The sequence below is a fragment of the Somniosus microcephalus genome, unplaced genomic scaffold (genome assembly GCF_052327205.1).
Source record: "Somniosus microcephalus isolate GS21.2 unplaced genomic scaffold, FLI_Smic_1.0 unresolved_chr7, whole genome shotgun sequence".
Taxonomy (NCBI): Eukaryota; Metazoa; Chordata; class Chondrichthyes; order Squaliformes; family Somniosidae; genus Somniosus; species Somniosus microcephalus.
In genome coordinates this window covers 39,114,545-39,141,262 of record NW_028225185.1, presented here as the reverse complement: position 1 = coordinate 39,141,262, position 26,718 = coordinate 39,114,545, and the positions used below count along the sequence as shown (strand labels likewise).

The 26,718-nt window shown below is 54.4% G+C and overlaps 1 protein-coding gene across 1 annotated transcript in view; it reads left to right on the top strand.

Moving 5' to 3' along the window:
* LOC147086818 (uncharacterized) overlaps positions 1–26,718 on the top strand; it is a 60,748-nt gene that overhangs the window by 17,761 nt on the left and 16,269 nt on the right. Inside the window, exon 4 of the mRNA XM_085978327.1 lies at positions 9,841–9,956. Coding sequence (XP_085834453.1) covers positions 9,841–9,956 — 116 coding nt within the window. The remainder of the gene's footprint in view (positions 1–9,840; positions 9,957–26,718) is intronic.

Sequence of the window (26,718 nt, the reverse complement as noted above, 5' to 3'; positions counted from 1 at the left end):
GTACCTGCCCTGGGAGTGTTTGATGGGGACAGTGTAGAGGGAGCTTTACTCTGTATCTAAACCTGTGCTGTACCTGCCCTGGGAGTGTTTGATGGGACAGTGTAGAGGGAGTTTTTCTCTTTATCTAACCCCGTGCTGTACCTGCCCTGGGAGTGTTTGATGGGACAGTGTAGAGGGAGCTTTACTCTTTATCTAACCCGTGCTGTACCTGCCCTGGGAGTGATTGATGGGGACAGTGTAGAGGGAGCTTTACTCTTTATCTAACCCTGTGCTGTACCTGCCCTGGGAGTGTTTGATGGGACAGTGTAGAGGGAGCTTTACTCTTTACCTAACCCCGTGCTGTACCTGCCCTGGGAGTGTTTGATGGGACAGTGTAGAGGGAGCTTTACTCTGTATCTAACCCCTGCTGTACCTGCCCTGGGGGTGATTGATGGGGACAGTGTAGAGGGAGCTTTACTCTGTATCTAACCCTGTGCTGTACCTGCCCTGGGAGTGTTTGATGGGACAGTGTAGAGGGAGCTTTACTCTGTATCTAACCCGTGCTGTACCTGCCCTGGGAGTGTTTGATGGGACAGTGTAGAGGGAGCTTTACTCTGTATCTAACCCGTGCTGTACCTGCCCTGGGACTGTTTGATGGGGACAGTGTAGAGGGAGCTTTACTCTGTATCTAAGCCGTGCTGTACCTGCCCTGGGAGTGTTTGATGGTACATTGTAGAGGAAGCTTTACTCTGTATCTAACCCGTGCTGTACCTGCCCTGGGAGTGTTTGATGAGGACAGTGTAGAGGGAGCTTTACTCTGTATCTAAACCTGTGCTGTACCTGCCCTGGGAGTGTTTGATGGGACAGTGTAGAGGGAGCTTTACTCTTTATCTAACCCCGTGCTGTACCTGCCCTGGGAGTGTTTGATGGGACAGTGCAGAGAGAGCTTTACTCTGTATCTAACCCGTGCTGTACCTGCCCTGGGAGTGTTTGATGGGACAGTGCAGAGGGAGCTTTACTCTGTATCTAACCCGTGCTGTACCTGCCGTGGGAGTGTTTGATGGGACAGTATAGACGGAGCTTTACTCTGTATCTAACGCGTGCTGTACCTGCCCTGGGAGTGTTTGATGGGACAGTGTAGAGGGAGCTTTACTCTGTATCTAACCCGTGCTGTACCTGCCCTGGGAGTGTTTGATGGGACAGTGTAGAGGGAGCTTTACTCTGTATCTAACCCGTGCTGTTCCTGCCCTGGGAGTGTTTGATGGGACAGTGTAGAGGGAGCTTTACTCTGTATCTAACCTGTGCTGTTCCTGCCCTGGGAGTGTTTGATGGGACAGTGTAGAGGGAGCTTTACTCTGTATCTAACCCGTGCTGTACCTGGCCTGGGAGTGTTTGATGGGACAGTGTAGAGGGAGCTTTACTCTGTATCTAACCCGTGCTGTACCTGCCCTGGGAGTGTTTGATGGGACACTGTAGAGGGAGCTTTACTCTGTATCTAACCCGTGCTGTACCTGCCCTGGGAGTGTTTGATGGGGACAGTGTAGAGGGAGCTTTACTCTGTATCTAACCCGTGCTGTACCTGCCCTGGGAGTGTTTGATGGGACACTGTAGAGGGAGCTTTACTGTATATCTAACCCGTGCTGTACCTGCCCTGGGAGTGTTTGAAGGGACACTGTAGAGGGAGCTTTACTCTTTACCTAACCCTGTGCTCTACCTGCCCTGGGAGTGTTTGATGGGACAGTGTAGAGGGAGCTTTACTCTTTATCTAACCCGTGCTGTACCTGCCCTGGGAGTGTTTGATGGGGACAGTGTAGAGAGAGCTTTACTCTGTATCTAACCCGTGCTGTACCTGCCCTGGGAGTGTTTGATGGGACAGTGTAGAGGGAGCTTTACTCTGTATCTAACCCGTGCTGTACCTGCCCTGGGAGTGTTTGATGGGACAGTGTAGAGGAAGCTTTACCCTGTATCTAACCTGTGCTGTACCTGCCCTGGGAGTGTTTAATGGGACAGTGTAGAGGGAGCTTTACTCTGTATCTAACCCGTGCTGTACCTGGCCTGGGAGTGTTTGATGGGACAGTGTAGAGGGAGCTTTACTCTGTATCTAACCCGTGCTGTACCTGCCCTGGGAGTGTTTGATGGGACACTGTAGAGGGAGCTTTACTCTGTATCTAACCCGTGCTGTACCTGCCCTGGGAGTGTTTGATGGGGACAGTATAGAGAGAGCTTTACTCTGTATCTAACCCGTGCTGTACCTGCCCTGGGAGTGTTTGATGGGACAGTGTCGAGGGAGCTTTACTCTTTATCTAACCCGTGCTGTACCTGCCCTGGGAGTGTTTGATGGGGACAGTGTAGAGAGAGCTTTACTCTGTATCTAACCCGTGCTGTACCTGCCCTGGGAGTGTTTGATGGGGCAGTGTAGGGGGAGCTTTACTCTGTATCTAACCCGTGCTGTACCTGCCCTGGGAGTGTTTGATTGGACAGTGTATCACAGAATCACAGAAACCCGACAGTGCAGATAGAGGCCATTTCGGCCCATCGAGCCTGCACCGACACATATCCCACCCGATCCCCGTAACCCCACGTATTTAATCCCCCGAACACTAAGGGAGTGTTTGATGGGACAGTGTAGAGAATGACATTATAAGCTGAGCGACTATGGGGAGGAGTTTCCCCCCATGACCTCATTAGCTCCGGGAGTGGCGGAATCGTCAGGAGCAAGAGCAGAGGTCCGCCCTCTGAACTCAGCAAAATGTCTGCCTCCCCAAGTTAACCTCCGACCCTCTGCACTTGTCTCAGTAACTGATGAGGACTGGGAATCAGGTGGGGAATAATGGCCAGTTTTATTTCTTTACGCCAATATAGGCCTGAAAAGCTGCCATGATTCGAAGCACTGGTAATGTTCAACTTTGAAGGGGCGTTGGTGGGTGATTGAGTGGCCTTGGGAAAGGTACAGAGGAGAGGTACGAGAATGATTCCCAGCTTAAAGAAATAAAAACTGAAAATGCTGGAGACACTCAGCAGGTCAGGCAGCATCTGTGGAGAGAGAAACAGAGTTAATGTTTCAGGTCGATGACCCTTCGTCAGAACCGGAAAAATGTGGAGACGGAACAGGTTTTTAAGCGAGTGTCGGGGCTGGGAAAGGGGGAGTGGGGGAAGAACAAAAGGGAAGGTCTGTGATAGGCTGGAAGGCGGGAGAGATTAAAGGATAAAAGGGACGATGGTGCGAGGCCAAAGGAGATGGTAATGGGACAAGTTAAGAAACAAAAGGTGGCTCGAGATGAAGTGTAAATGGTGATGGCTGAATGATCGACAGCGGCCATGTGAGAGAGAGAGGGAAAAAAATGGAAAAAAAGATAGGGGCCGAGGTTATGGTCTGAAATTTTTGAACTCGATGTTGAGTCCAGAGGGCTTTAAAGGGCCTAATCGAAAGTGTGTGAGTGAGTGTGAGTGAGTGTGAGTGAGTGTGAGTGAGAGTGTGTGAGAGTGTGTGAGCGTGTGTGAGCGTGTGTGAGTGTGTGAGTGTGTGAGTGACTGCGAGTGAGAGTGTGAGTGAGTGTGTGAGTGTGTGAGTGTGTGAGTGACTGCGAGTGAGAGTGTGAGTGAGTGTGTGTGTGTGTGTGTGTGTGAGTGTGAGTGAGAGTGTGTGAGCGTGTGTGAGTGTGTGAGTGTGTGAGTGAGAGTGTGTGAGCGTGTGTGAGTGTGTGAGTGTGTGAGTGTGTGAGTGACTGCGAGTGAGAGTGTGAGTGAGTGTGTGAGTGTGAGTGAGTGTGTGTGAGTGTGTGAGTGTGTGAGTGAGTGTGTGTGAGTGTGTGTGAGTGTGTGTGAGTGTGTGAGTGTGAGTGTGTGTGTGTGAGAGTGTGAGTGTGTGTGAGTGTGTGTGAGTGTGTGTGTGAGTGTGTGTGAGTGTGTGTGAGTGTGTGTGAGTGTGTGAGTGTGTGTGTGAGTGTGTGTGAGTGTGTGTGAGTGTGTGTGAGTGTGTGAGTGTGTGTGTGAGTGTGTGTGAGTGTGTGTGAGTGAGTGTGTGTGAGTGTGTGAGTGTGAGTGAGTGTGTGTGAGTGTGTGAGTGTGTGTGAGTGTGTGAGTGTGTGAGTGAGTGTGTGTGTGTGTGTGAGTGTGTGAGTGTGTGTGAGTGTGTGAGTGTGAGTGAGTGTGTGAGTGACTGCGAGTGAGAGTGTGAGTGAGTGTGTGTGTGAGTGTGTAGTGTGTGTGTGTGTGTGAGTGTGAGTGTGTGTGTGTGAGAGTGTGAGTGTGAGTGAGTGTGTGATTCAGTGTGTGTGAGTGAGTGTGTGTGTGTGAGTCAGTGTGTGTGAGAGTGAGTCAGTGTGTGTGTGAGAGTGAGTGTGTGAGAGTGAGTGTGTGTGTGTGAGTGTGAGTGTGAGTGAGTGTGTGATTCAGTGTGTGTGAGTGAGTGTGTGTGTGTGAGTGTGAGTCAGTGTGTGTGTGTGTGAGAGAGTGTGTGTGTGAGAGTGAGTGTGTGAGTCAGTGTGTGTGAGTGAGTGTGTGTGTGTGAGTGTGAGTCAGTGTGTGTGTGTGTGTGTGAGAGTGTGTGTGTGTGAGAGTGAGTGAGTGTGAGTGTGTGTGAGAGTGAGTGAGTATGAGTGAGTGTGTGAGTGAGTGTGTGTGTGAGTGAGTGTGTGTGTGAGTGAGTGTGAGAGTGAGTGAGTGTGAGTGTGTGTGAGAGTGAGTGAGTGTGAGTGAATGTGTGAGTGAGTGTGTGTGTGAGTGAGTGTGTGTGTGTGTGAGTGTGAGAGTGAGTGAGTGTGTGTGAGTGTGTGTGAGTGTGAGTGTGTGAGTGTGTGAGTGTGAGTGAGTGTGTGTGAGTGTGTGAGTGACTGCGAGTGAGAGTGTGAGTGAGTGTGTGTGTGAGTGTGTGAGTGTAGTGTGTGTGTGTGAGTGTGAGTGTGAGTGTGTGAGTGTGTGTGAGTGTGTGAGTGTGTGAGTGTGTGAGTGTGAGTGAGTGTGAGTGAGTGTGTGTGAGTGTGTGTGAGTGTGTGAGTGTGTGTGAGTGTGTGAGTGTGAGTGAGTGTGTGTGAGTGTGTGTGAGTGTGTGAGTGTGTGAGTGTGAGTGAGTGTGTGAGTGTGTGAGTGTGAGTGAGTGTGTGTAAGTGTGTGAGTGTGAGTGAGTGTGAGTGAGTGTGTGTGAGTGTGTGAGTGTGTGAGTGAGTGTGTGTGAGTGTGTGTGAGTGTGAGTGTGTGTGTGTGAGAGTGTGAGTGTGTGAGTGTGTGTGAGTGTGAGTGAGTGTGTGTGAGTGTGTGAGTGTGTGTGAGTGTATGAGTGTGTGAGTGTGAGTGAGTGTGTGAGTGACTGCGAGTGAGAGTGTGAGTGAGTGTGTGTGTGAGTGTGTGAGTGTGTAGTGTGTGTGTGTGTGTGTGAGTGTGAGTGTGTGTGTGTGTGTGAGTGAGTGTGTGATTCAGTGTGTGTGAGTGAGTGTGTGTGTGTGAGTCAGTGTGTGTGTGAGAGTGAGTCAGTGTGTGTGTGAGAGTGAGTGTGTGAGAGTGAGTGTGTGTGTGTGAGTGTGAGTGTGAGTGAGTGTGTGAGTCAGTGTGCGTGAGTGAGTGTGTGTGTGTGAGTGTGAGTCAGTGTGTGTGTGTGTGAGAGAGTGTGTGTGTGTCAGTGTGTGTGAGTGAGTGTGTGTGTGTGAGTGTGAGTCAGTGTGTGTGTGTGTGTGAGAGTGTGTGTGTGAGAGTGAGTGAGTGTGAGTGTGTGTGAGAGTGAGTGAGTGTGTGTGTGAGTGAGTGTGTGTGTGAGTGAGTGTGTGTGTGAGTGTGTGTGAGTGTGAGAGTGAGTGTGTGTGAGTGTGAGAGTGAGTGTGTGAGAGTGAGTGAGTGTGAGTGAATGTGTGAGTGAGTGTGAGAGTGAGTGAGTGTGTGTGTGTGTGTGTGTGAGTGTGAGAGTGAGTGTGTGTGTGAGTGTGTGTGAGTGAGAGAGTGAGTGAGTGTGAGTGTGTGTGAGAGTGAGTGAGTGTGTGTGTGTGTGTGTGTGTGTGAGTGAGTGTGTGTGTGAGTGTGTGTGAGTGAGTGTGAGTGTGTGAATGAGTGTGTGTGTGAGTGAGTGTGTGTGTGAGTGTGTGTGAGTGTGAAAGTGAGTGAGTGTGAGTGTGTGAGTGAGTGTGTGTGTGAGTGTGTGTGAGTGTGAAAGTGAGTGAGTGTGAGTGTGTGTGTGAGTCAGTGTGTGTGAGAGTGTGTGTGTGTGAGAGTGAGTGTGAGTGAGTGTGTGTGTGTGTGAGAGAGTGAGTGTGTGTGAGTGTGAGTGTGAGTCAGTGTGTGTGAGAGTGAGCATGTGTGAGAGTGAGAGTGTGAGTCAGTGTGTGTGAGAGTGAGTGTGTGATTCAGTGTGTGTGAGAGTGTGTGTGTGTGTGTGTGTGTGTGTGAGAGTGAGTGTGAGTCAGTGTGTGAGAGTGTGAGTGTGAGAGTGAGTGAGTGCAAAAGCAAAATTATTGTGGAAGCTGGAAACCTGAAATGAAAACAGAAAATGCTGGAAATGCTGAGTGGGCCGGGCAGCGTCCGTGGAGAGAGAAACAGAGGATGGAGGGCAGGAGAGATTAAGAGACAAAAGGGATGATGGTGCGAGGCCAAAGGAGGTGGTAATGGGACAAGTTGAGAAACAAAAGATGAGTCTAGAGGAGGTGTAAATGGCACTGGCAGAATGAAAGAGAGCGGCCATCCGAGGAACCGGGGACAGAGGTTACGATCTGAAATTGCTGAACTCGATGTTGAATCCAGAAGGCTGTAAAGTGCCTAATCGAAAGATGAGGTGCTGTTCCTCGAGCTTACGCTGTGCTTCCATGGAACAATGCAAGAGGCCGAGGACGGAGAGGTCGGAGTGGGAGTGGAGCTGCAAGAACCTCAGCTTCTCAGCTAGGCTCGGGGGACCTTGGACTGTTTGCTTCAGAGCAGCGTCGACTTGCATGGGACCTGATCAAACAATGAAAGGGCTGGCTAGCGTCCCTGTCGATGGGCAATTCCAGTTGGGCAGGTTGGGGGACACGAGCTTACGCTGTGTAAGAGTGGGAATAGACTGGATGTTGGCCGGCTCTTCATTCCCCAGAGAGTCGGGAGCCTGCGGAATCTGTTGCAACTGCTGCGGTGGGTGCTGGCTCCCTGGGGGGAATTTTGCCAGTCCCGGGGAGGCGGGACTACCGGGAAAATGGCAGGAACTGGGAGCGGGTACCGACCCCGCTCCCAACCCTGCCTCCGTGCCATCTTCCCGGGAGGCGGGTCCCTGATTCGCGCAGGGACCCATCTCCTCGAGGCTTGAAGCGGATTAGAGCCAATTAACTGCCTGTTAGCAGGTAGTTAACAGGCAGTTTTGAGGCAATTGCGGGCTTCCCGACGGCTGCGAACCTCGCCAGGGTCAGCGAGGCGAGCAATGGGTCTGTGGGGGTGAGCGGGGTCGAAATGTCAGCGGTAGAGGTGAGTGATGGGTGCAAGTGTGGACAGGTAGGTTTGAGAGGTGAGTGTAAAGTGTTGGAAAAAGTTTCCGTACCTTTGCTTCTTCCTGCAGGCTTCAACCGTTGGGGATCCGGAGGTGCCTCATCTCAACGGCAGAGACGACAGAATGGCTGCTGCACTCTCAGATGCAGCAGCCATCTGCTTTCTGCTGAGGAGAGAGGTCTTGGTGAGCCTTCAGTGCAAGGGCTCACCTTAGAACAGAGATTGTGTCAGTATTTGACAGCTTCTCAAAGCCGACAATTCATCCCTGTGCGCAGGGCGGGCTTAACAAGGCCAATCCAGGGAAAATAGCCTGGGTTGGCCAGACGGCGCTGGGGGCGGGACTGAAACCCGGAAACCAGAAGTCCCGCCTCCGGCACGTCTCCAGTGAGAAAATCCAGCCCGCTGTATCCCTTGAAGAGGGAGCTGGGCCAGTTCCTGACTGGGGCAGAGATGGCATCATATAACAACAACTTGCATTTATACAGCGCCTTTAACATAGTAAAATGTTCCCAGGGCGCCTCACAGGAGCGTTATCAAATAGAAATTTGACACCGAGCCACATAAGGAGATATTAAGGACAGGTGACAAAAAGCCTGGTCAAAGACGTTGGTTTTTAAGGAGCGTCTTTAAGGAGGAGAGCGAGGCGGAGAGGTTTAGGGGGGGATTTCCAGAGCTTTGAGCCCTGGCGCGGTCGCCAATGGTGGAGTGATTAAAATCGGGGGATGCGCGAGAGGCCAGTATTGGAGATGGCAAGAGCCTTTATGGATAATACACACTCCGTGTGATCTCCAGAACTGGGTTTCGATCACCTGAGGGGTTGGAGAGCAATTTCCCAGATTATCTTTTCCCTCATTGGCCCTGGGGATTTTTCTGCCTCTCCCAGGAGATTACATTGGCTCCTGATCCGGCAATGTCTCAATTTAAAAATTCTCATCCTTGTGTACAAATCCCTCCGTGGCTTCCTCTCCCTATCTCTGTAACCTCCTCCAGCTCTCCAACCCCCCGAGATCTCTGCACTCCTCCAATTCTGGCCTCTTGCACGTCCCCCGATTTCCATCGCTCCGCCATTGGCGACCGCGTCAGGGCCCCCGACCTCTGGAATTCCCTCCCTAAACCTCTCCGCCTCTCTCTCTCCTCCTTTAAGACGCTCCTTAAAACCGACCTCTTTGACCAAGATTTTGGTCACCGGTCCCTAACATCTCCTTATGTGGCTCGGGGTCAAACCTTTGTCTGATTTACGCTCCTGTGAAGCGCCTCGGGACGTTTTACTACGTTAAAGGCACTGCAGTAGACACAGGGAGAGTGTTTCCACTTGTGGGGAAGAGCAAAACTAGAGGCCATCCTTAGTCACCAAGAAATCTAGTCGGGAATTCAGGACAAACATCTTTACCCAGAGAAACATAGACACATAGAAGATAGGAGCAGGAGTCGGCCATTCGGCCCCTCGAGCCCGCTCCGCCATTCAATGAGATCATGGCTGATCATCCAAATTCAGTACCCTGTCCCTGCTTTCTCCCCATATCCCTTGATCCCTTTAGCCTGAAGAAATATATCCAACTCCTTCTTGAATATATTTAATGAATTGGCCTCTACTGCCTTCTGTGGTAGAGAATTCCACAGGTTCACCACTCTCTGGGTGAAGAAATTCCTCCTCATCTCTGTCCTAAATGGCTTACCCCTTATCCTTAGACTGTGACCCCTGGTTCTGGACTCCCCCCGCCATCGGGAACACCCTTCCTGCATCTAGTCTGTCTAGTCCTGTTAGAATTTTATAAGTTTCAATGAGATCCCCTCTCATTCTTCTGAACTCCAGCGAGTACAAGCCCAATCGACCCAATCTCTCCTCATACGTCATTCCTGCCATCCCAGGTATCAGCCTGGTGAATCTTTGCTGCACTCCCTCCATGGCAAGAACGTCCTTCCTCAGATAAGGCGACCAAAACTGCACACAATACTCAAGGTGTGGTCTCACCAAGGCCCTGTACAACTGCAGGAAGACATCCTTGTTCCTGTACTCGAATCCTCTCGCTACGAAGGCCAGCATACCAGAGAGTGGTGAGAATGTGGAACTCGCTACCACAGGGAATGGTATAGATGTATTTAAGGAGGAAGCTGGATAAACACATGAGGGAGAAAGGAATAGAAGGATATGGTGATGGGGTGAGATGAAGAGGGGGCGGGAGGAGGCTGGTGTGGAGCAGGAACACCGGCATGGAGCAGATGGGCCGAATGGCCTGTTTCCGTGCTGTATGTTCGATGTAATTCTAGATTTACATAGAATACCACACGGCTGTGGGACGAGGTGGAGAGAGGGGGTTAGGGATTGTTCAGCATCGATGCCCCGCCGATCATTAGCATGGGGCAGGCTCGATGGACCAGCTGGTGGCCATGCATTGGCGCTGATCATGCCTTTCTGTTTCCCCGCAGACAACGACATCACCACGATTTCGGCCTCCGATTTCGCCGGACTCCCCAACCTCCAGTGGCTAGACCTAAGCAGGAACAAGGTCGCAGACGAAGCTTTGGATCCCGACGCTTTCAGAGTGAGTGCCGTTGACCTTGGTCCACTTTGCTGCCTCGCAACCTCGGCGTCCTACTGGACCCCCGAGCTTCTGACCCCCACACCGACAGCCAAGTCCGCATACTCCCGCCCTCCGTAACGCTGCCCGCCTCCGGCCCTGCCTCAGCTCATTCGCTGCTGAAACCCTCACCTGTGCCTTTTGTCCCACCCCGGACTCGACTATTCCGACCCTCTCCCACCCGGCCTCCCACCTTCCATCCTCTGTAACCATCAACTCATCTGAAACTCAGCTGCTCCCGTGTCCCAACTCGCACCCAGTCCCATTCACCCATCACCTCCTGTACTCGCTGACCTACACTGGCTCCCGGTCCGGCAACGCCTCGATTTAAAAATTCTCATCCTCCTGTTCAAATCCCTCCACGGCCTCCTCGCCCCACTTTCCCTGTCTCTGTAACCTCCTCCAGCCCCCTACAACCCTCCCTATATCTGTAACCTCCTCCAGCACCTACAACCCTCCCTATCTCTGTAACCTCCTCCAGCCCCCTACAACCCTCACTATCTCTGTAACCTCCTCCAGCCCCCTACAACCCTCCCTATCTCTGTAACCTCCTCCCCCCCACAACCCTCCCTATCTCTGTAACCTCCTCCAGCCCCACAACCCTCCCAACCTCTGTAACCTCCTCCAGCCTCCTACAACCCTCCCTATCTCTGTAACCTCCTCCAGCCCCCTACAACCCTCCCTATCTCTGTAACCTCCTCCAGCCCCGACAACCCTCCCTATCTCTGTAACCTCCTCCTGCCCCTACAACCCTCCCTATCTCTGTAACCTCCTCCAGCCCCCTACAACCCTCCCTATCTCTGTAACCTCCTCCAGCCCCTACAACCCTCCCTATCTCTGTAACCTCCTCCCCCTACAACCCTCCCTATCTCTGTAACCTCCTCCAGCCCCCTACAACCCTCCCTATCTCTGTAACCTCTCCAGCCCCTACACCCCGCCCTATCTCCCCTACAACCCTCCCTATCTCTGTAACCTCCTCCCCCCTACAACACTCCCTATCTCTGTAACCTCCTCCAGCCCTACAACCCTCCCTATCTCTGTAACCTCCTCCAGCCCCCTGCAACCCTCCCTATCTCTGTAACCTCCTCCAGCCCCTACAACCCTCCCTATCTCTATAACCTCCTCCAGCCCCCTACAACCCTCCCTATCTCTGTAACCTCCTCCAGCACCCTACAACCCTCCCTATCTCTGTAACCTCCTCCAGCCCCCTACAACCCTCCCTATCTCTGTAACCTCCTCCAGCCCCCTACAACCCTCCCTATCTCTGTAACCTCCTCCAGCCCCTACAACCCTCCCTATCTCTGTAACCACCTATAGCCCTTACAACCCTCCTTATCTCTGTAACCTCCTCCAGCCCCAACACCCCTCCCTGTCCCTGTAACCTCCTCCAGCCCCTACACCCCTCCCTATCTCTGTAACCACCTCCAGCCCCTACAACCCTCCTTATCTCTGTAACCTCCTCCAGCCCCTACACCCCTCCCTATCTCTGTAACCTCCTCCAGCCCCTACACCCCTCCCTATCTCTGTAACCTCCTCCAGCCCTACAACCCTCCCTATCTCTGTAACCTCCTCCAGTCCCTACAACCCTCCCTATCTCTGTAACCTCCTCCAGTCCCTACGACCCTCCCTATCTCTGTAACCTCCTCCAGTCCCTACGACCCTCCCTATCTCTGTAACCTCCTCCAGCCCCTACAACCCTCCCTATCTCTGTAACCTCCTCCAGCCCCTACAACCCTCCCTATCTCTGTAACCTCCTCCAGCCCCTACAACCCTCCCTATCTCTGTAACCTCCTCCTGCCCCTACAACCTTCCCTATCTCTGTAACCTCCTCCCCCCTACAACCCTCCCTATCTCTGTAACCTCCTCCAGCCCCCTACAACCCACCCTATCTCTGTAACCTCCTCCAGCCCCTACAACCCTCCCTATCTCTGTAACCTCCTCCAGCCCTACAACCCTCCCTATCTCTGTAACCTCCTCCAGCCCCCTGCAACCCTCCCTATCTCTGTAACCTCCTCCAGCCCCTACAACCCTCCCTATCTCTGTAACCTCCTCCAGCCCCTACAACCCTCCCTATCTCTGTAACCTCCTCCAGCCCCTACAACCCTCCCTATTTCTATAACCTCCTCCAGCCCCCTACAACCCTCCCTATCTCTGTAACCTCCTCCAGCCCCCTACAACCCTCCCTATCTCTGTAACCTCCTCCCCCCTACAACCCTCCCTATCTCTGTAACCTCCTCCGGCCCCCTACAACCCTCCCTATCTCTGTAACCTCCTCCAGCCCCTACAACCCTCCCTATCTCTGTAACCTCCTCCAGCCCTTACAACCCTCCCTATCTCTGTAACCTCCTCCAGCCCCTACAACCCTCCCTATCTCTATAACCTCCTCCAGCCCCCTACAACCCTCCCTATCTCTGTAAACTCCTCCAGCATCCTACAACCCTCCCTATCTCTGTAACCTCCTCCAGCCCCCTACAACCCTCCCTATCTCTGTAACCTCCTCCAGCCCCCTACAACCCTCCCTATCTCTGTAACCTCCTCCAGCCCCAACAACCCTCCCTATCTCTGTAACCTCCTCCAGCCCCTACAACCCTCCCTATCTCTGTAACCTCCTCCAGCCCCTACAACCCTCCCTATCTCTGTAACCTCCTCCAGTCCTACAACCCTCCCTATCTCTGTAACCTCCTCCAGCCCCTACAACCCTCCCTATCTCTGTAACCTCCTCCAGCCCCTACAACCCTCCCTATCTCTGTAACCTCCTCCAGGCCCTACAGCCCTCCCTATCTCTGTAACCTCCTCCAGCCCCTACAACCCTCCCTATCTCTGTAACCTCCTCCAGCCCCTACAACCCTCCCTATCTCTGTAACCTCCTCCAGGCCCTACAACCCTCCCTATCTCTGTAACCTCCTCCAGCCCCTACAACCCTCCCTATCTCTGTAACCTCCTCCAGGCCCCTACAACCCTCCCTATCTCTGTAACCACCTCCAGCCCCTACAACCATCCGAGATCTCTGCGATCCTCCAATTCCAGCCTCTCATGTATCCCCCGATTTCCATCGCTCCACCATTGGCGGCCGTGCCTTCAGCCGTCAGGGCCCCGAGCTCTGGAATTCCCTCCCTAAACCTCTCCGCCTCTCTCTCCTCCTTTAAGACGCTCCTTAAAACCGACCTCATTGACCAAGCTTTTGGTCGCCGGTCCCTAATATCTCCTTATGTGGCTCAGTGTTAAGTTTTGTTTAATAATCGCTCCTGTGAAGCACCCTGGGACGTTTTACTATGTTAAAGGCACTGGATAAATGCAAGGTGTTGTTGTTCTTGATTGGCCATGCCACGAAGTGTGAGAGACAAGAGCCAGAAGTTAGCGTGACATCTGAGTAGATGTTTGGGTGGATGGGAAAATGAACCCAGGACCGACAATCACACCAGAATTGGCCCTTGCACGTGTGTGTGTACCGCCCTGGGGCGCGACGGGGCCTAGATTATAGGCTCCAGCCTTGGAACCGAAACCACGACCATCAAACTCAGAGGGGAAGAGTGAGACCGACATGACACATAACTGCCCAGTTGACATAACCCTGCTGACCCATGACCTATACTTACTTATCCATCCCACAATGCATTTCACCCTCTCCCTTGTCCGTATTACTTCCCCCTAGGTCTGACCCTGCACCAGGGCCCATCCAGCAACCAGCTGTAAACTGATGGATTTGCCTTTGGTAGCTATGGCAACAGAGCGCAAACAGTTCAAATCGCAACCCGCCCCCCCCTCCCCCGACACAAACCGGCGTCTTGTTTCCAAGATCAAATCAAATCAAAATCAAATCAAATCAACTTTTATTGTCATTGTTAGTGCACAAGTGCAGTACAACGAAATGTAGGCTTGCGGCTCCCGAGAGTGTACATTTAGATTAAGACATTTAAACATTCAACATACATTTGGCTTGTAATACATTAACATAAACATAACCCTAATAAAGTGCATTGGCAGATGTGCAGGCTTTAGAGTTTATTTGTGGAGTTCAGTAGGATGACAGCCCTGGGAAAGAAGCTGTTCCTAAATCTGGTCGTACGGGTGCGAATGCATCTGTAGCGTCTCCCAGATGGCAGGGGGGCGAACAGACTGTGGCTGGGGTGGGTAGGGTCTTTGATGATGGACCGTGACCTCCGTAAACAGCGTTTCTGGTAGATGTTCTCTATGGTCGGTAGCCGGCTGCCGGTAATGCGTTGGGCAGTTTTGACTACCCGCTGCAGGGCTTTCCGGTCATAGTAGCTACAGCTGCCACACCATACTGTGATACAGTTTGTCAGGATGCTTGTCAGGGAAAGATGGCTGCATGTTTTCAAGATGGCGGCATGTTTCCAAGATGGCGGCATGTTTCCAAGATGGCTGCATGTTTCCAAGATGGCGGCATGTTTCTGCGCTAGATGAAACTGGGGCTGTGCATTTTTCCAATGAGTGGAAGATCAACTCAGCTGGGAAAGGCACCTTAGATTTGTTTGGAAGGTCCTCGGAGGGAATGGCTCCCTCTCGCCTCTGAGTCACAAGATTGTGGGTTAGAAACCGCACTCCAGAGATACGAGCCCCATAATCCAGGCCCGACACTCCCCCGGTGCTCGTACTGAGGGAGCGTCGCACTGTCGGAGGGGCAGTCCTGAGGGAGCGCCGCACTGTCGGAGGGGCGGTACTGAGGGAGCGCCGCACTGTCGGAGGGGCGGTACTGAGGGAGCGCCGCACGGTCGGAGGGACAGTACTGAGGGAGCGCCGCACGGTCAGAGGGGCGGTACTGAGGGAGCGCCGCACTGTCGGAGGGGCGGTACTGAGGGAGCGCCGCACTGTCGGAGGGGCAGTACTGATGGAGCGCTGCACTGTCGGAGGGGCGGTACTGAGGGAGCGCCGCACTGTCGGAGGGGCAGTACTGAGGGAGCGCCGCACGGTCGGAGGGGCGGTACTGAGGGAGCGCCGCACTGTCGGAGGGGCGGTACTGAGGGAGCGCCGCACTGTCGGAGGGGCGGTACTGAGGGAGTATCAGCTTAGATTTTCGGGCTCGAGTCTCTGGAGTGGGGACTTGAACCCACGACCTTCTGACTCAGGCGAGAGTGAGACGCACTGAGCCGCGGCCGACACGGAACTAGACTTTCTGTTCTCTTTAACTAAAGTATGATAAAGCTGACCCCTGCCCCTTTGTCAAAGCGAGAATGCTCGTAACATTTTTGCTGTGCTAATCACGCTATAATGAATCTGTTTCCTTTCAGTATTCCGGTCAGAGTAGACTCGGAGGGAGTTAATCTTCCCCACCTGGACTCAATTGGTGCTGGATGATTTCCTCTTAATTTAGCAGCTGGGCTGAGGCAGCTTAGTCCAGGCACGGTTCGGAGATTGTAACATGTTTAACATTCTTAACTCCAGCCAACCCCTGACAGCACCTGCACCGCGACAGAACTAACCCTTTGCCTCCTGCGACTGAACTTTGGGCTTCGTAAGTCGAGATAGCCGAGTGTGAGGGAACGGAACCCGTTGCATCTCAGCAGCAAACACTCCCAGGGCAGGTACAGCACGGGTTAGATACAGAGTAAAGCTCCCTCTACACTGTCCCATCAAACACTCCCAGGGCAGGTACAGCACGGTTTAGATACAGAGTAAAGCTCCCTCTACACTGTCCCATCAAACACTCCCAGGGCAGGTACAGCACGGGGTTAGATACAGAGTAAAGCTCCCTCTACACCGTCCCATCAAACACTCCCAGGGCAGGTTCAGCACAGGTTAGATACAGAGTAAAGCTCCCTCTACACTGTCCCATCAAACACTCCCAGGGCAGGTACAGCACGGGTTAGATACAGAGTAAATCTCCCTCTACACCGTCCCATCAAACACTCCCAGGGCAGGTTCAGCACAGGTTAGATACAGAGTAAAGCTCCCTCTACACTGTCCCCATCAAACACTCCCAGGGCAGGTACAGCACGGGTTAGATACAGAGTAAAGCTCCCTCTACACTGTCCCCATCAAACACTCCCAGGGCAGGGACAGCACAGGTTAGATACAGAGTAAAGCTCCCTCTACACTGTCCCATCAAATACTCCCAGGGCAGGTACAGCACAGGTTAGATACAGAGTAAAGCTCCCTCTGCACTGTCCCCATCAAACACTCCCAGGGCAGGTACAGCACAGGTTAGATACAGAGTAAAGCTCCCTCTACACTGTCCCATCAAACACTCCCAGGGCAGGTACAGCACGGGTTAGATACAGAGTAAATCTCCCTCTACACTGTCCCCATCAAACACTCCCAGGGCAGGTACAGCATGGGTTAGATACAGAGTAAAGCTCCCTCTACACTGTCCCATCAAACACTCCCAGGGCAGGTACAGCACGGGTTAGATACAGAGTAAAGCTCCCTCTACACTGTCCCATCAAACACTCCCAGGGCAGGTACAGCACGGGTTAGATACAGAGTAAAGCTCCCTCTACACTGTCCCATCAAATATTCCCGAGGCAGATACAGCACGGGTTAGATACAGTGTAAAACAATAATAACAGCTTGCATTTATATGGTGCCTTTAATGTAGTAAAACATCCCAAGGTGCTTCACAGGAGCGTAAATCAGACACAATTTGACACCGAGCCACATAAGGAGATATTAGGGACCGGCGACCAAAAGCTGGGTCAAAGAGGTCGGTTTTAAGGAGCGTCTTAAAGGAGGAGAGAGAGAGGCGGAGAGGTTTAGGGAGGGAATTCCAGAGCTCGGGGCCCTGGCGCGGTCGCCAATGGTGGAGCGATGGAAATCGGAGGATGCGCGAGAGGCCAGAATTGGAGGAGCGTGGAGATCTCGGAGGGGCTGGAGGAGTTTATGGAGTTCAGGAGGGGGCGAGGCCATGGGGGGATTTGAACAGGAGGATGAGAATTTTAGGTTTGAGGTGTTTCCGGACCGGGAGCCAGTGTAGGTCAGCGAGCACAGGGCGGGGTGATGGGTGAACGGGACCCGGTACGAGTTAGGACACGGGGCAGCAGCGTCAAACCTGGGGGTCATCACCGTTAGAGGCCAGGTACGGAGGACTATCTACTGAGGCCTTCAGCCTGACTTCTAGGCCAGAGATGGTGCCAGGACAAGGAGACTTTTTGAATATAAGAACATAAGAGGTAGGAGCAGGAGTCGGCCATTCGGCCCCTCGAGCCTGCTCCGCCATTCAATAAGATCATGGCTGATCTGATCTTTGCCTCAACTCCACTTCCCTGCCCGCTCCCCATAACCCTCGACTCCCTTATCGTTCAACAATCTATCGCCACCTTCAGTGACCCAGCCTCCACCGCTCCCTGGAGAAGAGAATTCCAAAGATTCACGACCCTCTCAGAGAAGAAATTCTTCCTCATTTCCCATTTAAAAGGGCGACCCTTTATTCTGAAATTATGCCCCCTAGTTCTAGATTCCCCCACGAGGGGGAAACATCCTCTCTGCATCTACCCTGTTGAGCCCCCTTCAGAATCTTATATGTTTCAATAAGATCCCCTCTCATTCTTCTAAACTCCAATGAGTATAGGCCCAACCTGCTCAACCTTTCCTCATAAGGCAACCCCTTCATCTCCGGAATCAACCTCGTGAATCGTCTCTGAACTGCCTCCAATGCAAGTATATCCCTCCTTAAATAAGGAATCCAAAACTGTACGCAGTACTCCAGGTGCGGTCTCACCAACGCCCTGTACAGTTGTAGCAGGACTTCCCTACTTTTATACTCCATCCCCTTTGCAATAAAGGCCAACACTCCATTTGCCTTCCTAATTACTTGCTGTACCAGCATGCTAACTTTTTGTGTTTCATGTACGAGGACCCCCAGGTCCCTTTGTACACCAGCATTCTGTAATCTCTCCCCATTTAAATAATAATTGGCTTTTTCATTCTTCCTGCCAAAGTGGATAACCTCGCATTTTCCCACATTATACTCCATCTGCCCACTCACTTAACCTAACGAGGGGAAAGGGTGAACATGTTTTACACTTAAAGTGACGTATAAAGGGGGAGAAATTCAGTCGGCTGCGCCACGCGTTGGCGCCTCAAGAGGGCGCAAAGTGGGTCGCGAGCCAACTGGCGCCCGGGCGCGGCACTGCCCACGCCTCCCGCTAAATTCCGCGGGACGCTAGTGGTGGTGCTAACCGTTGGCGCTGTGCCGCTGCTGATGATGTCAGCGGTGTGCGCAGCGTCCCGGCCGCGATATTCGGCAGCGCCCCCTGATTTACCGCCGGACGCTATGTCCGACGGGTTCAGGGTGGGCTACCTGCGGCCGGGGAGGCGCAAATTAAAGGCGAGGTGCGGGGCGGCCGTTTTTGTTGTTGGCTGCCTGCCAGCACCTGCCTGCGCGCCCGTCCTCGGCCTCCTGAGCCCCCCCGCCACGGAGTGCCGACTGCGCTCGAAGAGCCCGGCACTTCTCCTCGGTGCCGGGCTCTTTTGCCTGCACTCCCGATCCTCGGGGGCCCAGCTGGGCCCCAGATCACGTTGCACAAAACCCCTCCCCTTTAAGAAGGGGAGGAAGGCCTGTAATACCGCAGCACGACGTGCCGCAGCGTGTGGCGCTGTGGCACGTTGCGCCACGATATTCACTCACAGCACCCCAAGAGGGATGCAGGGCGCCTCCAGTAGCGCCGCGCTTCCCTTTGGGGCGCAACCACTCAATTTCCGGTGCGGGGGCGCGAATGTTTCCGGGGCGCTACTTTTAGCGCCCTGGTGCCCCAAACGGGGCTTTACACAATTTCTCCCCCAAAGTCTTTTCAATCCTTTAGCTGTTTCGGAATTGATTGCTCCTTCGCCTCCCCCCTTCCTCCCTTTATGCTCACCCTCACCCTCCAAAAGCAGTAAAGCCCCCCCCCCCAACCCTCTGGTACCTCACCTCCTTGGTCGCCTTACCTGAGGAAGGACGTTCTTGCCATGGAGGGAGTGCAGCAAAGATTCACCAGGCTGATACCTGGGATGGCAGGAATGACGTATGAGGAGAGATTGTGTCGATTGGGCTTATACTTGCTGGAGTTTAGAAGATTGAGAGGGGATCTCATCGAAACCTATAAAATTCTGTCAGGCCTGGACAGACTAGATGCAGGAAGGATGTTTCTGATGGCCGGGGAGTCCAGAACCAGGGGTCATAGTCTAAGGATAAGGGGTAAGCCATTTAGGACTGAAATGAGGAGGAATTTCTTCACCCAGAGAGTGGTGAACCTGTGGAATTCTCTACCACAGAAGGCAGTTGAGGCCAATTCATTAAATATATTCAAGAAGGAGTTGGATATATTTCTTAAGGCTAAAGGGATCAAGGGATATGGGGAGAAGGCAGGAACAGGGTACTGAATTTGGATGATCAGCCATGATCTCATTGAATGGCGGAGCAGGCTCGAAGGGCCGAATGGCCGACTCCTGCTCCTATCTTCTATGTATCTATGTATCTAAGTGACCTTTCTTAATTCGGGAGCCCGGGCAGTGTGGAAGTCGGCGGGCTATTCCCCCATGGAGGCCTCACCGTCAAGGCCGATTTGCCCATCCCAGAGGTCAGCAGTCGTGCTCACTCCCCACCTCCTCCCCTACCCACCCGCTACCGCGGCTGAGATTGGCACAGGCCCGGAGGGCAAAGGGTTGGAACTGGGCAACTTCCAGGCCTGCCTGGCCCGGAGAGTCCTGGCAGAATCTGGTGATCGATCGGAGTGAACAAAGGTGGAATGGAGAAAGAAGGGCAGCACGGTGGCATAGTGGTTAGCACTGTTGCCTCACAGTGCCAGGGACCCGGGTTCAAATCCGGCCTCGGGTGACTGTCTGTGTGGAGTTTGCACATTCTCCCCGTGTTTGCGTGGGTTTCTTCCGGGTGCTCCGGTTTCCTCCCACAGTCCAAAGATGTGCGGGTTAGGTTGATTGGCCATGATTAAAAAATTGACCCTTAGTGTTAGGGGGGATTAAATACGTGGGGTTACGGGGTTACGGGGATAGGGCTTGGGTGGGATGGCTGTCGGTGTAGGGACCGGGTGCTAGGGTTTGGATGATCAGCCATGATCTTGTTGAATGGCGGAGCAGGCTTGAAGGGCCGAATGGCCGACTCCTGCTCCTATCTTCTATGTTTCTATATGTTTCTATGCTTTAGTGCCTCGGCGGGGATTCCATCTGCTCCTGAGGCCTTGTTGTTCTTCAGTTGTCGGATGGCCTTTTCAACCTCATGCCGGGCTGGGGTTGCGCGGAGGTGGTGGCGGGTAGCATGCTGCGGGACGGAGTTGAGGACACTCGCGTCGAAGACAGAGTCGTGGTTAAGGAGATCTTCGAAGTGCTCCTTCCAGCGGGCACTGACTGCCTCTCTGTCCTTGATGAGTACCTCTCCATTCTTGGCCCGCAGTGGGGAAGGGCCTTGGGTGCTTGGGCCATAGATGGTCTTGACTGCGCTAAAGAATCCACGCACGTCGTGGTTGTCGGCTAGCTGCTGGATCTCCTGCGCTTTCTCCACCCACCATCTGTTCTTTAGGTCGCAAGTTTCTTGTTGGACCTCGGCCTTCAGGCGTCTGTAGAGCTGCTTTCTTGCTCTCGAGTTCTGTTGCTGTTTCCAGATCAGAAATGCCTTGCGCTTGCGGCTTATTAGCTCCTGGATCTCCTGGTTATTCTCGTCGAACCAGCGGGACCTACAGTCTCTGTCACAGGTGGGGCAGACGTTGGTTGAAGGGGCGGGTGGGTGGGGTGCTTGGGTTGGCGTGCGCTGCCTGTGCTTGGCTTCCGCTTGCTCCCGGCGAAGAGACTCGAGGTGTTTGGCGCCTTCCCGGATGCTTCTCCTCCACTTTGTGCGGTCTTGGGCCAGGGATTCCCAGGTGTCGGTGGGGGATGTTACACTTTTTCAAGGAGGCTTTGAGGGTGGTCCTTGAAGCGTTTCCTCTGCCCACCTGGGGCTCTCTTGCCGTGCCGGAGCTCCGAGTAGAGCGCTTGTTTTGGGAGTCTCGCATGGGGCATGCGGACGATGTGACCCGTCCATCGGAACTACAGGCTGGTCAGTTTAACATCAGTGGTGGGTAAAATTTTCGAAACAATAATCAAGGAAAAAATTAACGGGCACTTGGAGAGGTTTAAGCTAATTAAGGAGAGCCAACACGGATTTGTAAAAGGCAGATCGTGTTTGACTAATCTAATTGAATTTTTTGAGGAAGTAACAGGGAGGATTGATGAAGGGAATGCAATGGATGTTGTCTACATGGGTTTTCGGAAGGCGTTTGACAAAGTACCACATAGAAGGCTGGTTAACAAAACTGAGGCTCATGGAATAGGTGGGTCAGTGGCAGCTTGGATAAGGAATTGGCTTAAGGACAGAAAACAGCGAGTTGTGGTAAATGGCTGTTTTTCAGACTGGAGGATGGTAGACAGCGGCGTTCCCCAAGGGTCAGTGTTGGGGCCACTGCTTTTTTTGATACATATAAATGACCTGGATATTGGAACACAGAGTAGAATTTCTAAATTTGTCAATGACACCAAACTTGGGGGTGTGGCAAACAGTGAGGATGATACCAATCGACTGCAACAGGACATAGAAAGGCTCGCAGAATGGGCAGACAAGTGGCAGATGCAATTTAATACATAGAAGTGTCAGGTGATGCATTTTGGCGGAAGGAACAGGGAGAGGCAATATACACTTAATGGCACAGTTTTAAAGAGTGTGCAGGGACAGAGGGACCTGGGAGTTAATGTGCATAGGTCCCTGAAAGTGGCAGGACATATTGAGGGAGTGGTTAACAAAGCATATGGGATCTTGGGCTTCATAAATAGAGGTATTGAGTACAAAAGTAGAGAAGTTATGCTGAAGCTTTATAAAGCGCTGGTTAGGCCACAACTGGAGTATTGCGTCCAGTTCTGGTCACCACACTTTAGGAAGGATGTGAAGGCCCTCGAGAGGGTGCGGAGGAGATTTACCAGAATGGTTCCGGGGATGGGGGGATCTTAGCTACAAGGACAGGTTGGAGAAGCTGGATTTGTTTACATTAGAGCAAAGGAGGTTGCGGGGTGATTTGGTCGAGGTGTACAAGATTATGACGGGTTTGGATAGGCTAGACGGGGAAAGGCTGTTCCCACTAGTTGATGGTACAAGGACTAGGGGACACAGATTTAAGGTTTTGGGCTAGAGATACAGGAGGGGGACGTGATGTTTTTACGCAGCGAGTGGTGAGGACCTGGAACTCGCTGCCGACGGAAGTGGTGGAAGCGGAGACACTCAGGGGGCTTAATTTGGTTCATTTGCGCCTCCCGTTAGCGCCCTGTGACGTCATCACCGTGCGCAGCGTCTCGCTCGCGCCCCGGCTGCAATATTGGATGGCGCTCTCCAACTTACCGCCGGACGCTATGTCCGACGGGGTCAGGGGGGGCCTACCTGCGGCCGGGGCGGTGCTAGTTAAAATGGCCGCCCGCCAGCATCTGCCTCCGCTGCCGTCCCCGGCCGCCTGAGCATCCCCCCCACCCCCGCGGAGTGCCGGCTGCGCTCCATGAGTGCCGGGTTCTTGGTCTAAGCGTTAAACAAAGCTTTAATCAACTGTTTTACAACATGGAGGTCTAGTTGTGTCCTTCACTAGTTCCTGTTAAAGAATGTCCTGCGCAAGCTGGGCCCGTGCCCGAGTATTTATACTCTCCCTGGACAGCACCACCTGCAGGCCGCTCAGTATTATTTCATAAGTCTTTCTTTCATGAATGACTGATTCATGTCAGGCACGACTCAATTTTTTGCGCACAGCAAGCTCCCACAAGCAGCAATGTGATAAATGACCAGGTCATCTGTTTTTTTTAGTTATGTTGGTTGGGGGATAAATATTGGCCCCAGGACACCGGGGAGAACTCCCCCCTGCTCTTCTTCCAATAGTGGCCGTGGGATCTTTTACGTCCACCTGAGAGGACAGACGGGGCCTCAGGTTTAACGTCTCATCCCGAAAGACGGCACCTTCAACAGTGCGGCGCTCCCTCAGTACCGCCCCTCCGACAGTGCTGCGCTCCCTCAGTATTGCACCTCCGACAGTGCGGCGCTCCCTCAGTACTGCCCCTCCGACAGTGCAGCGCTCCCTCAGTACTGCCCCTCTGAGAGTGCGGCGCACCCTCAGTACCGCCCCTCCGACAGTGCAGCGCTCCCTCAGTACTGCCCCTCCGACAGTGCTGTGCTCCCTCAGTATTGCACCTCCGACAGTGCGGCGCTCCCTCAGTACTGCCCCTCCGACAGTGCAGCGCTCCCTCAGTACTGCCCCTCTGAGAGTGCGGCGCACCCTCAGTACCGCCCCTCCGACAGTGCGGCACTCCCTCAGTACCGCCCCTCCGACAGTGCGGCGCTCCCTCAGTACTGCCCCTCCGACAGTGCGGCGCACCCTCAGTACTGCCCCTCCGACAGTGCGGCGCTCCCTCAGTACCGCCCCTCCGACAGTGCGGCGCACCCTCAGTACTGCCCCTCCGACAGTGCGGCGCTCCCTCAGGAGGGGGGTGGTGTGGCGAGGCTGAGCGAGCCACGGCGAGAAATGGCTGCTTTAAGCTTCGTGACCGCAGAAGAGGCCAGCGTTCGGCCTGGGCTGAACCTTCAAGCACGCAGCGCAGACAGCCAAAATAAGTCAGGCCCATTATCTCACATTGGCTCAGCTGAGGAAAAGCGCAGGCCAAGAACAAGCTGTACGGCTTCTCGCGAGTGCCAGACCAAACAGTACGCGCTCAGCTATTCCTTGGCCCCGCTTACTGAGGCAACAGTGGGACCCCTGGGGCTTTGAATGGCTGAGGCCCTCAATTTCAGGCTTCACAGCTGTGAGACCTTAAGAGAGAGAGAATTGCTCAGGGGGCGGGGGAGGGCGGACACATGAAATAATCGACTCTTTGAAAGGATATAAATTTGACGATTGAGGCCCACGTCAGGCTTTTGCCGAAAGAGGCACATTTTTAAAGATTGTGTTTGAGCGCGTTATGTGAGGAGGTTTGTGTGGCGCGCCCAAGTGCGTGATGGGAGAAAAAACACGTTGCCTGGCGACCATGTGGGCAGATTACACCGAATTTTCCATCACAGAAACACTCCGTTCGGCCCCTCTACTCAGTGCCGGTGTTCCTGCTCCACACGAGCCTCCTCCCGCCCCCTCTTCATCTCACCCCATCACCATCTCCTTCTATTCCTTTCTCCCTCATGTGTTTATCCAGCTTCCCCTTAAATGCATCGACACTATTCGCCTCGACCACTCCCTGTGGGAGCGAGTTCCACATTCTCACCACTCTCTGGGTGAAAGAAGTTTCTCCTGAATTCCCCATTGGATTTATTAGTGACTCTCTTATATTGATGGCCCCTAGTTCTGGTCTCCCCCACAAGAGGAGACATCTTCTCTACGTCTACCCTATCGAAACCCCGTCATAATCTTACAGACCTCTATCGGGTCACCCCTCGGCCTTCTCTTTTCTAGAGAAACGAGCCCCAGCCTGTTCAGTCTTTCCTGACAGTTCTAACCTCTCAGTTCTGGTAAAATTAAGAAGTGGTTGCTTAAGTTTGAACATGTTATGTATGAAGGCATGTCTGGGGAACTTGCAACTCCTGGGAGGGAGAGAACTATTATAGAACCTTAGTGCACAGAAGGAGGCCATTCGGCCCATCGTGCCTGTGCCGGCACTTTCAACGAGCTCTCCAATTAGCCTCACTCCCCACTGCTCTTGCCGTACTGGGGGAGTGCAGTACTGAGGGAGCGCCGCACTGTCGGAGGGGCGGTACTGAGGGAGCGCCGCACTGTCGGAAGGGTGGTACTGAGGGAGCGCCGCACTGTCGGAGGGGCGGTACTGAGGGAGCGCCGCACTGTCGGAAGGGTGGTACTGAGGGAGCGCCGCACTGTCGGAGGGGCGGTACTGAGGGAGCGCCGCACTGTCGGAGGGGCGGTACTGAGGGAGCGCCGCACTGTCGGAGGGGCTGTACTGAGGGAGCGCCGCACTGTCGGAGGGGCTGTACTGAGGGAGCGCCGCACTGTCGGAGGGGCTGTACTGAGGGAGCGCCGCACTGTCGGAGGGGCAGTACTGAGAGAGCGCCGCACTGTCGGAGGGGCAGTACTGAGGGAGCGCCGCACTGTTGGAGGGGCAGTACTGAGGGAGAGCCGCACTGTTGGAGGGGCAGTACTGAGGGAGCGCCGCACTGTCGGAGGGGCAGTACTGAGGGAGCGCCGCACTGTCAGAGGGGCAGTACTGAGGGAGCGCCGCACTGTCGGAGGGGCAGTACTGAGGGAGCGCCGCACTGTCGGAGGGGCAGTACTGAGAGAGCGCCGCACTGTCGGAGGGGCAGTACTGAGGGAGCGCCGCACTGTTGGAGGGGCAGTACTGAGGGAGCGCCGCACTGTCGGAGGGGCAGTACTGAGGGAGCGCCGCACTGTCGGAGGGGCAGTACTGAGAGAGCGCCGCACTGTCGGAGGGGCAGTACTGAGGGAGCGCCGCACTGTTGGAGGGGCAGTACTGAGGGAGAGCCGCACTGTTGGAGGGGCAGTACTGAGGGAGCGCCGCACTGTCGGAGGGGCAGTACTGAGGGAGCGCCGCACTGTCAGAGGGGCAGTACTGAGGGAGCGCCGCACTGTCGGAGGGGCAGTACTGAGGGAGCGCCGCACTGTCGGAGGGGCAGTACTGAGAGAGCGCCGCACTGTCGGAGGGGCAGTACTGAGGGAGCGCCGCACTGTTGGAGGGGCAGTACTGAGGGAGAGCCGCACTGTTGGAGGGGCAGTACTGAGGGAGCGCCGCACTGTCGGAGGGGCAGTACTGAGGGAGCGCCGCACTGTTGGAGGGGCAGTACTGAGGGAGAGCCGCACTGTCGGAGGGGCAGTACTGAGGGAGCGCCGCACTGTCAGAGGGGCGGTACTGAGGGAGCGCCGCACTGTCGGAGGGGCAGTACTGAGGGAGCGCCGCACTGTCGGAGGGGCAGTACTGAGGGAGCGCCGCACTGTCAGAGGGGCGGTACTGAGGGAGCGCCGCACTGTCAGAGGGGCGGTACTGAGGGAGCGCCGCACTGTCGGAGGGGCAGTACTGAGGGAGCGCCGCACTGTCGGATGGGCAGTAGTGAGGGAGCGCCGCACTGTCAGAGGGGTGGTACTGAGGGAGCGCCGCACTGTCGGAGGGGCAGTACTGAGGGAGCGCCGCACTGTCGGAGGGGCAGTACTGAGGGAGCGCCGCACTGTCAGAGGGGTGGTACTGAGGGAGCGCCGCAGTGTCGGAGGGGCAGTACTGAGGGTGCGCCACAGTGTCGGAGGGGCAGTACTGAGGGAGTGCCGCAGTGTCGGAGGGGCAGTACTGAGGGAGCGCCGCACTGTCGGAGGGGCAGTACTGAGGGAGCGGCGCACTGTCGGAGGGGCAGTACTGAGGGAGCGCCGCACTGTCGGAGGGGCGGTACTGAGGGAGCGCCGCACTGTCGGAGGGGCAGTACTGAGGGAGCGCCGCACTGTCGGAGGGGTGGTACTGAGGGAGCGCCGCACTGTCGGAGGGGCGGTACTGAGGGAGCCCCGCACTGTCGGAGGGGCGGTACTGAGGGAGCGCCGCACTGTCGGAGGGGCGGTACTGAGGGAGCGCTGCACTGTCGGAGGGGCAGTACTGAGGGAGCGCTGCACTGCCAGAGGGGCAGTACTGAGGGAGCGCCGCACTATCGGAGGGGCCGTCTTTCAGGATAAGATGTTAAACCCAAGGCCCCCGTCTGCCCTCTCAGGTGGATGTAAAAGATCCCACGGCCACTATTGGAAGAAGAGCAGGGGGGAGTTCTCCCCGGTGTCCTGGGGCC